The 11,436-nt window shown below is 28.8% G+C and overlaps 1 protein-coding gene across 1 annotated transcript; it reads left to right on the forward strand.

Moving 5' to 3' along the window:
- Positions 1 to 713: 713 nt before the first annotated feature.
- On the forward strand, positions 714 to 6,236 carry LOC145587959 (agamous-like MADS-box protein MADS2). The gene is made up of 8 exons (XM_081644607.1): positions 714 to 1,156; positions 3,147 to 3,225; positions 4,099 to 4,160; positions 4,433 to 4,532; positions 5,091 to 5,132; positions 5,240 to 5,281; positions 5,675 to 5,823; positions 5,937 to 6,236. The coding sequence occupies exons 1-8, from the start codon at positions 972 to 974 to the stop codon at positions 6,034 to 6,036; spliced, it is 759 nt and encodes a 252-aa protein (XP_081500733.1). The 5' UTR covers positions 714 to 971; the 3' UTR covers positions 6,037 to 6,236.
- The last annotated feature ends 5,200 nt before the right edge of the window (positions 6,237 to 11,436 follow it).

Here is an 11,436-nt window from a genome sequence, read left to right on the forward strand (position 1 = left end):
GAAAGGTTGTTTATCATCGGGTTTTGTTTTGGGGAGATATTTTTAGGTGTCCGCACCATGTCGCATATGCATCATTATTTTGAATCCCATTAGGCTCTCATATGAGAGGGTGTAATAGAGTACATAAATCAATCATGGGATTCAATTATCAATTTAATTATTCCTTTAACGAACATAAGATGACATGCACAATTGCTTATGTAAATTTAAACTAAGCATTAGCTACGAGAAGGATAGTGATTAACATATTTAACCATTATACAAGTATATGTACAACCTGTATTATTAATTTTGTATATAGAGCCATAAAAGTCAATAATGAAGACCAAATAATACGATTGGTCTAGGTCATATATAACACCATTTATTCACTAATTAATTCAAATGACATGCACGATTATTGTACATGTGAAGGATAAGCTACTAGAACAAATATACAAGCCTTATAATTAATCATGAAAAAACATGATTTATTGTATGAAAGGTGACTAAATGGTCCATATGTACTTAGTTGGTCCATATAATTTTTTAAAAAATATATCAACCGTCCTTCTAGTACAAGGACATGGTTTTCTACTAAAAAATCCACATTTCTTTGTGTTCCGTATAAGATTATTATAGACTACTTTATGCAAGCCACATAAAAAGAAAGAGGAATAAAAAGAGGGAATTACTCTTTTAACCAGGCCAAAGAGGGTATATGTCAAGAAGCACAAAAATACCCTAAGGTTATGAAAAAGAGTTATTATTTTATTTTATTTATTTATTTCAGGGTTTTTCTATTTATATATTTGTATGTTAAGTTGTTTACAATTATGGTACCCTAGGACAATAAGACCACATAAAAAGAGACCTAACTCTTTCCCAAAGAAAGTATTTTCAGTGAGTAAATATAGTTAAGTTCTTTTCTTTTCTTTTTTTTTTTTTTAAAAGAGAGAGAAAAGATAAGAATTATAATACAATTAATAATCATGGGTAGAGGAAGAGTTGAACTCAAGAGGATAGAGAACAAAATCAATAGGCAAGTTACATTTGCTAAGAGAAGAAATGGACTTCTTAAGAAAGCTTATGAGCTTTCTATTCTTTGTGATGCTGAAGTTGCTCTTATCATCTTCTCTAATCGTGGTAAACTCTTTGAGTTTTGCAGCTCGTCGAGGTTTGTTCTATCCTCTCTTGTTCGGTTTTTATGTAGTCGCGATGTAATGTAATATATTTAGTAGGTCTTGTACACGACGACTCTGTTTGAATGTAAATGGTTTTATATTTCTAGATCGATCTTGTTTTGTGATTTTCTTTTTTTTAGGGGGTTTTGGATCGGTTTTATTAAGATCTATGACCTACCTATGTTTTGATTAATAAGGGATTTGAAAGCAAAATGATTTTCTTTTGTAGGCTAATTACTACATTAGAGTGGTACCAACAAAATTTATGATTTTCAACATTACTTAATATGTACTAATCGGATTCAACTTCTTCTATAGTATTTGAAGAGTTGATTTGTTTCTACTTTAGTAAAATGGATTTATCATCATTATAAAATGGGTAAAAAACTAGGTTTCTTAGATGTATATAATAATTAATTTGGTAGCTAGATCCTTGTTTAATTCAAGTCCAAGTAGTTAATCTTTTTTGTAAGGGCTTTGTTAGTTAATTATTGTACTTTTTTTTTGGTTTAGCTTGAAATTTTATTTATGATATAAATTAAACTATAAACAATGATCTTAATGAAAAATTTCCTTAATGATAATTATACATAGTGATAAATTAAGGTATTCATGAGATTTAACAGTTAAATAAAAGTTCTTGTACAAACTTTTAACTGATATTTTGCTTTGTGAAAATTAATTTAATTATATAAAAAGAAAAAAGAAATAATACTACTACTCATTGTTACTGTTGAGATTTGAGGGCAGAGATGTGATGTTTTGCAGAAGAAGGCTGTTCATTTGTTAAAACTGTGAATAAGAGAGAGAAATAGACAAAGGCTGCTTTAATTTGTTTGGTTCCAAAGTCTGATTTATCTTCAATCCTCAAATGCAAATTAATTTTTCATCTTTTCCAATTCAATCTTCTTAATTTTCTTGTCTTTCTTTTGCAGCTTTAATTTTGCACTCTTTTATAACTAATTTTTGGGTATTACCCTTTGAGGAAATACAGTTAAACTAGATCTAATTGAAAGACACTACTAGAATTTAAATTGAAATAATTTTATGTGGATTTCAAATAAATTAAAGCATCGGCATCATTATGATCATAATAATTATTTTATCTGTTTGATAAGAATTTAACTAAAGGCTCAATTATTAACTTATTTTTAATTTTTAATTATCATCCTTTGTTCATTGGTGTGGAATTGGAAGTTAATTCTCTAAGTTTTATCTATATAAAAATTCTCTAAATATATCTGAAAAATCATTGGGAAGATTTGCAAGAAAAATTCAATATGAGGTGATCTAATTTTATTAGTATTTTGGATAGGTCTAGCGATGTTTCATATAATTATGTTTATGATTGTTTGGATGTTCTTAACTTCCTCTCTAATTCTTGTAACTATGTTGGAACATGTACTTTTTAGTGATACATCCATGAAGTTCCAAAAAGATATAGTAGATCAATTATATATCATTCGTCATAGATTTGATTCCAATATTACCACGTTTTATTCTTTCAGTTGTTACGTTTTTCCCTTTATTTGATAGTTTCAGATGATTTTGTTGATTTGGTTTGTAATGATAAATGTATACAACTGTATATTTTCCTCGCTATTGTTTTGAGTTTCTCCTCCATCAACTCTGCTTTTTAGGATGCTAATCTAGTGTAATCGTTAAAAAAAAGTAAAAAGGAAGTTTGAACTAGAAAAAGGAAAAAAATAAACAAGAGAATTAAAAGGGTTGAAACACTCATAATAACACCACACATTGGTATATGGTGATGCATCTATGATTGCTAATGGTTAATATTTATTTTATTTTTAATAAATTGCTAATGGCTAATTAATTAATTTAACAATGAAATAGTTACCTAATTATATAGTAATTTTAATCACCTTATTAAAAATTTACATTCAATCCCTCACACTTATGTTTTTTGGCAATTAGTTGGTTTTCTAATTAACCTGGTTGAATGTGGACTTTGCATGGTAATAGTATGCTGAAAACAATTGAAAAGTATCAAAGATGCAGCTATGGCACTCTTGAAGAAAATGGGCTTCTCAATGATTCTGAGGTAGTCTCCAAATTTTATTCTTGTGTCATTATGATCAGATCAATATCCTAAATTTACAATGCTAATATACATACTTGTTTATGGTTTTCTATTAATCTAGATTATTGCCATGTATATACTCCCTCAACCCCCATTAATTTTCTATTTGGTTTCGGCGACATGTATCTTATTATGTCGAACCATACCAAAAAAAAAAAAAAAAAAAAAAAAAAAAAAAAAGAGAAGTATTTATGACAGTACTATTTTTTTATTGAGAAATTCAAAATTTATTCGGATGCCAAAGGAGTTTTAATGTACTTCTAAACATAATGTGTTGAGTACACTGCAACATATACATTTATATTTTATACTTGTAGTAATGTACCACTTCAAACAATAGTCAAATTTTCACATACACTACTTTATTAGTTTTGAAAAAAGTGCATATATATAGTCAATTTAGCAACTAATTAAAATAAATTGGGCGCGTGATTAAGTAGATTGAGGGAAAAAAAACGTATTATAAAGGATTTTATAGTAAAATTATGTCACAAGTAATCCCACATATATTGATGGAATTCTAATTAATTTGTAACGAGAAGTATAGAATACACATTCATAGTTTGAGCATGCATGCATGTAAATAATTTGTTGATTCAGATCGCTATACATAGCTCCCAATCCCATGCATATAGGATAGCTAGGATATGTAACGAATTATATACTCCGTATTATAATTGTTGACATAAATTTGTATAATAAATGTATTCTTTGATGATTATATAACGTCATTGACCCAATGTATGCAAAGCCCTATGCAAATATAGGACTATTATACACGTAGATATAAAATGTGCTGACGTCCTCTTGTCATTTTTTATTGGTTAAAATCAGGCAACTTACCAGGAATATTTGAAGCTTAAGTCCAGGGTGGAGTTCCTGCAGCAATCTCAGAGGTAATTTCCATTGCTTTGTATAATCAATTAAGTACGTAGGTCGTAACTTAGGAGTATTTATTAATTAGTTTAGCTGTAAGATCCACACGAACTCACGCTTCATCTAGAATTAGTTATCAATTTGTCATATTGATGATGTAATCGTAATTTAAACTAGCCTGTTATGTAACAAGATGACAACTATCTAATAAAAGGTACAATAATGTTGTAGACATAATGTTAGAGTAAAGTATATTATATTTGATATCCTTAAGAGTGTGATAATGTTGTAGGAACTTGCTGGGAGAAGACTTGGCACCATTGGCTATAAAAGAGCTAGAACAGCTGGAGCACCAACTTGAGTTATCTCTGAAGCAAATTAGATCAACCAAGGTCATTTTTCCAATTTCACTTTATAATATCATTTGTTGTTTATTTACAAGAGTTCATTCATATAGTAAAATCATAACATTATGAGATTGAGGGATTGCTCTAGTTGGTTAGAATTTCCTTTTCGATTCTATGAGGTCTTGAGATCAATTCTCATTACCCGCTAAAAAAAAAACATTAACCTACCTCAATGATTCATTAATAATTTAATATGTAGAAGGAAGATCAATTTGCCTTCATTCCTAGGGAGTAATATTAATTTGCGTTATTGTATGTGTAAAGCACCAAATGTACAAAGCAATTGCATGACTTACTTGTGTTACTTTTTTCTATACAATTCTAGCAATTAGCGACTAATTTAGCAATTAATATTCATCACAAACCTACTTCTCTTATAGGTGAGACGGTCGCATGTAAGACATAGTTTTTTTTTTTTTTTTTTTTTTTTTTTGATAATCAAGACATAGCTACTAGATGTAGATTAGTGTCTGTCAATTTTAACATAATACTTTGTTTTTAAATATAGCAAGCTTGATATATGATTTTGTGTTCTATTTTCAGACTCAACAATTGATGGATCAAATGGCAGAACTGCGAAGAAGGGTATGTGTTTTTATTTTTCCATAATCGGATCGGATGATGTTCATTGCAAAATTTGCAATTATCCACCTTATAGGTATTAATTAGATATTTATTTCTCCATTGTGTAGGAACAAGCTTTAATTGAAAACAACAGGAACTTAATGAAGAAGGTATACACTCCATTATATGTATGTAAATATATATATTTGCCCTACTTCAACATATTATTCTTAGGCTAAATGCATGTATTATATTACATGCAAGTGCAAAGGTTACATATAATATGCAACACATATACACTTTTAAATGGTCAAGTAAAGGTTAGAGTTTATCACAAAATCTTATATGAGACAGACTTGTAATCATTTTTTTTTATTGAATCAATTAAAGTGATAGATTATGAGTTTCTCGATCCATCTAACTATAAGTGATTATTATTTATTAATACTACTTGCTTTGTAGGTTTTGCATCCTTTTGTATTGTTTACATTAATTTTAGTCTTTTTCCATTGCTTCTAATTAAGTTGGTTCTAAGTTGCTCTAATGTTGCATTTTCAATTAAGTTGGAAGATTGTAGCCCTCAAATCCCTCAAAGACTTGCATGGGAAGGTGATAACACTCAAGATCAACAACATATACCTTTCAGCCGCATTCCTCATCCATCCGAGGGCTTCTTTCAACCTCTTTATTGCAATCCTCCTCCCCAAATCGGGTACAATTTCAATTTTTAAACCCGTACTTTTGATCAAATCAAATACTGTAAATATTACAAGGTTTTTGTTACTAATTGTTTCACTTTAAATATTTATAACATGTAATTAATAGGTACAATAATTTGGAATCGACTGAAATGAGTGTTGCAACACCAAGCCAGCAACATGTCAATGGATATAATGTCCATGGTCACCATGGATGGATGCTTTGAGAAAATTAAGCACGTATGCACGCACGCGATAAGTTCAAATTGCGTACGTACGTACGTATGACTTGAGAGATTATATGTATATTTTTCAAGCTAAGGTAAATTTTGGATTGTTTCTTAAGCTTAATTAGATTAAGGTATGACTCTATGTTTACTTATCATGATCGAGTTTTCGAGGGCAATTTTCATACGATTGTCTGTGATGTAATGACATAAAGAATGTAATCTTAACTGCTGCTCGAACAAATAGTATAATGATAGACTAGAGCATGGCATTCACCCCAATTTAACACTATTTTGCTTATAATTGTATGTAAACGGAAAAACGTATGTATGTTTATTTTTGTAACTACGCACGAATTTAATATTATATGATATGTTAAGATGCTTAATTGCATGCTTACTACTAGTAGCTATGGATGGGATTATTGTAAAGGGGTTTTTAGATCATCACCAAGTTATGCTTGGAATAGGTAATCTTATTCTCTAGCTAGCAAATTTATCATTATTATTAATTACTCATTTTATAAGAGTAATATACTAATATTGATATAAATATGATCATACGACATTGCAATAGTTTAATTTTTGCAATATTATCATACTCACTTTATAAAAATAAAAAATAAAATTATATATACAATTAATCATTAAAGTTCTGCATGCATTGATAAATGTACAGAGTAAGTACTATTTAGAGATAAGGAGTTACTCCATAAGTTATAAGGTTTTTCTAGTCATAATACATTTTTAAAAAAAAAACCCTTTGTTGCAAGGTCGTCATGTACTATTTATTTACATCAAAAAAATGTGAGAATATACCATATAATTTTAGTTTATATCATTCATATATCTAAATAAGGCATATATGAACCCTAACATACTCTGACCTACACTTCTTCAAAGCCAATTTTAGTCATAATCACTCACTATACCTCGCAAGTCTCATTCTCTCTTTCTCTGCATGCTAAGTCTCATTCATAAGCTAGCTATTATATGGCCCTCTAAAATTATCAATCACTCACTTGATCCTGATTATTTTCTTTGATCATGTTTACTTGGCCTTCGTTTTTTAACTACGGAATATTTTTATATCTTATGTTATTTTAAAATACTTGCAACACAACCTATTGAGGGCATTGACAAAGGGTTTAGAGTGTAATATAAATATTCAATTTGATCAAAACAACTTATATACTTCCTATACAACAATAAGAGGGTGAATTGGTGATAAATTCAGCTTACTTCATACGTAGTATATATTTATGTGTACATTCATATTCTCGAATACCCTCCTCTAAAAGAAGTATCAAAGGGCAAAGGCTATTAAAAATAGAGGGAGTATTGAACTAACTCTAAATGATCGAAAGCAATCTCTAAATGAGTATTTCTTTTACTTACATTTTTGCCAATCTAACTAAATTTGAGGACTACTAATTTTTGCTTAAATTTTTTTAGACACACTCAATTAAAATTAAGTTAAAATTAAGAGGGACCGTTTTTTTTTTTTTTGGGTAACTTTATACGAGTAGGTTTTTTTTTTTTTGGTAATAATCTTGGTCCATATTTTTCCTTCATTGGGCTTAGGAAACAATGGGCTTTTTATTGATCCCCAGAACTAAATTGGGCCTACTCAAGCAAAGAAATTTTATTCAGAGAAGGCTAAGCCATGGTTTCTTTAGTCCATCCTTTCTCCAAGTTTATTCCAACTAAAATGCAAAGCTACAAATTTATCTATAAAAAAAACTTTTGATGTAACACTCTTCTTATCAAATGACAAAATGGATCAGATAAATTATATTTCTAAAATTACTTAAATACTCTCTCCATTTTTGTACTCATTTTTCGTTTTCATCCGCTTTTCTAAGTTCTACACTTCTACCCGTTTTTTATTTTTTCCTTTTATAACAACTCTTCCCCCCCCCCCCCCCCCCCCCTCTTTTTTTTTAATCATTCACAGCCTCATTTACATGCTCAATTTTATTTAATATTGAGATCTTTCACTCTCTATCTCTTTCTTCTTAGATACAAAGGTACTCATTTTCACTTTTTCTTAGTTTTCATAGCTGTGTACTACAGTAATTGAGTATAGCTTAGCAAAGTGAAAGGAGTTGTTAAATACTTCCTCTGTTTTTTTATAAGTTGAAATTAGATTAACACATTTGTCGAGACACGACTTTGACCATCAATATCTTTAATTTGAGATTAGTAAAAATTATGAAAAAAATCAATCAATTAACCTATACTAAAAGCGAACTTAAGATGACATTTGTCACGATGTCATTAATAATTTTCCCTCCTTTTTGCACTTTCCTTTTTGTTTTTTTACCAAATTTTAATGACTTCCATTTTATAAGCTACAATAATACTTATTTCTATTTTGACAACATATCTAATCCAATCATACTCAATTAATCAATATTTTTTTTTAACATATATTCTATATACTATTAATCTTTTAGTTACAAGTATACAAACATAGATTAAAAATAAGGTATTAAATATTAAGGAGTATCAATTTTTTCCTCCAAGCTCCAACTAATATTAATCATTTGACATTAATCGTTATGCAATGTGATTATTAAAATTAAAATAAAAACCGCTACTACTCACTATAAATACATTTTAAAAAAGTTGATTATGGAATACTAATTATCCTAAAGTAATATAAATCAACTAAATTTTCATTTAATGCCGGTCAAAGTGTGTCAACAAAAATATAAGGACAAATGTATATGAGTTCGTATACGGGTACTAACCTTTTATTTTTTTCCCTTTTTTTTTGAAGACATATACGGGTACTAACCTAAGCTTATATTTTCGTTTTCTTATATAAAACCCAATAGTTTCTAAATTTCTATTAATAAATTATTTTTTATAAAATTCAAAACAATAACCTTTACGCATTTGGTATAAATTAAAATTCAAGTTATTTTGTCACATATATTTTTTTTTTTTGATAAATTGTTAAATTAACAACCATTCTTTATTCCCCTCAAAAATAAAAATAAAAAATAATTAAAAACCATTCTTTATAATTTTTGTTGTAAAGTTTAATTATAACCGTGCATGGCACGGGACTTAACCTAGTTAATTTATAAAAGTAGACTTATGACAAATCCAACAATATATTATATGATCATATTTATATATATTTATATATTATATATTGGTAAAAAATTAAGTCAATGATGACATATGAAATTATGAATAGTGTAAATTTCCAACTCTAGCTTTTAAAAAAATCGGAGGCAGTATAGTCTTAGGGTCTGTTCTCATACATTTATTTTCAGTTCAGTTCAGTTAAGCTCAGTTCAGTTCCTAATTTCCTTCTCTTATAAAATATTCATTTCATTTTAGTTCAGTTCAGCTGAGTTCAGTCAATGAGAACAGACCCTAAATCTGACATCACCTACTCTTTATTAAGAACGGTTTGAGCACTAATCGATGTTTAATCAATACCATTAGGACTTGCTAACACAAATAAAAAAATAACCAAAGCAAATAAAAGTATGCATAACTAAACTTGTATTCGTCGGTGGAATCTTTAATGGGATTAAAACCGGGGCAAAGTGACTTAGGTAATTGGCTCGTTTTAAAGGCTTATCCCTTGGAGTACAAAGTACTACTCCGTATCTCATTTTCTATTTCAAAAATAATAGGACTTTCTCATTTTATACCCATTTAGGCCCTGTTTGATTCACCTTAATTTTGCTGAACTGAAATTATTTTTACTGAACTGAACTTATTTTTACTGAACTGAACTTATTTTTACTGATTTTCTATTATAATTCTTCTTTAAGAAAACTGATTTTTACTGAACTGAACTTGTTTTCACTGAACTGAAATTATTTTTATTGAACTGAAATTAATTTTACTGAACTGAACTTATTTTTACTGAACTGAAATTATTTTTACTTAATATTATTTTTTTAAGGTGAAGAGAACAGGGCCTTATATGTGACATATATATGGACCCTAAGCTTTTGGTTAATCTAGGTTGGTAAAATCAATCATAGGACTTTACCCATCAATTAAAATTGAGTTGTTATTTACATTACAGTCCAAGATTGATTTCTTATGTACTCGTAATATTTTAATAGTATATTTTGACGTTTTGCATGATTAATACATTGATTTTGATTACATATTATTAATCATATATATAGAAGAATAAAAACAAAAACATGTAATTTTGCGAAATATATAAATTTATAGATTAACCTTATGTAATATGTAATAAATAGATGATCGATGAAATTTTAGCTTTTTGGAAGCAATTAGGTGATTTGAACATAAAATCAACTATTTTAAGTATTTGAAAAATAGAAACCTTAAAGATTGAGCTTATTGGAATTTAATAATCTAATTCGAAAATCCTACTCAACCAAGTTTTTGGTAAGAGTTGTCGGAGAAATTTGCAATTAGTTAGAGTAACCAATACAATCATCTAGTCAAACCAATTAATACAACTATATATAACAATTAGCTACTAATTAATTATCAAACATGGTTTATTCACATCAAAGATAAGTCAAAGGCAAATTAGTGAATTGTATAATTTTATGCTTTATTTGCAGACCCTAAGTTGAGCTCATCATTGGTTATGTTACCCTTAAATTTTTACTCCACGGTGTTTCCTCCCTATTTAACAAACCTCAACTTCTGCTTCTTATCTACATGAAATCCTTGTTCCCCTTTTCTCCATAACAGTACAATATGCCAATATGGTATGGAGTAGAATAATAAATATTGCATTGATCACCTACGATCCATAACTCCATTTACAGCGCATACCTCATTACCTAGTACCACACAACTTAACCTACCTAACACATCAGTTAATATGAACTCATCTCCCAAAATAATAATACTACAACTCAACATATATATGCACAATGCTCATTATGTACCAAAATTAAAAGAACGCTTATACATAAACAATAATCTAAACGAATATGATATTAAGGTAAATCTAATAAAATTCTAATAACACCATAAACACATGTTATTATGTCAGAGTGTCACAGAACACCGTTCAAAATATAATTATGGTAATTTTAAAAAAAATCCTGATAGAGTATAAACCATATTCTTGGGCCTCAACCACCAAGTTAAGTTTGGTCTAATGGTAAGATTGTCACCTTCCAACCTTTAGGTTAGAGTTCAATTATTAGAGTATAAAACATATTTTGGATCCTCAAAACTTGTGGTTGAGTTGGTCCTCTAACATGGTATTAGAGACAACGTGACATATAGGTTATGGGTTTGAATCTCATCCACTCCTCCTTTAAAGTGGAATTAATTCGCACCAGGTATGGGTGGGCATGTGTTGCATCTCCATTTAAACCTGAAGGATCTTTCATGTAAGGAGAAGTAATAGAGTATAAAACATATTCCTAA

This window comes from Chenopodium album, chromosome 2 (assembly GCF_948465745.1).
Source record: "Chenopodium album chromosome 2, dcCheAlbu1.1, whole genome shotgun sequence".
Taxonomy (NCBI): Eukaryota; Viridiplantae; Streptophyta; class Magnoliopsida; order Caryophyllales; family Amaranthaceae; genus Chenopodium; species Chenopodium album.

Bases quoted from the DNA above. Each gene is read 5' to 3' on its own strand.
- LOC145587959 (XM_081644607.1), top strand. From the start codon at position 972: ATGGGTAGAGGAAGAGTTGAACTCAAGAGGATAGAGAACAAAATCAAT. The intron at 3,226-4,098 runs GTAGTCTCCAAA...GGTTAAAATCAG, and splicing joins GGCTTCTCAATGATTCTGAG to GCAACTTACCAGGAATATTT. The intron at 4,161-4,432 runs GTAATTTCCATT...ATAATGTTGTAG, and splicing joins TTCCTGCAGCAATCTCAGAG to GAACTTGCTGGGAGAAGACT.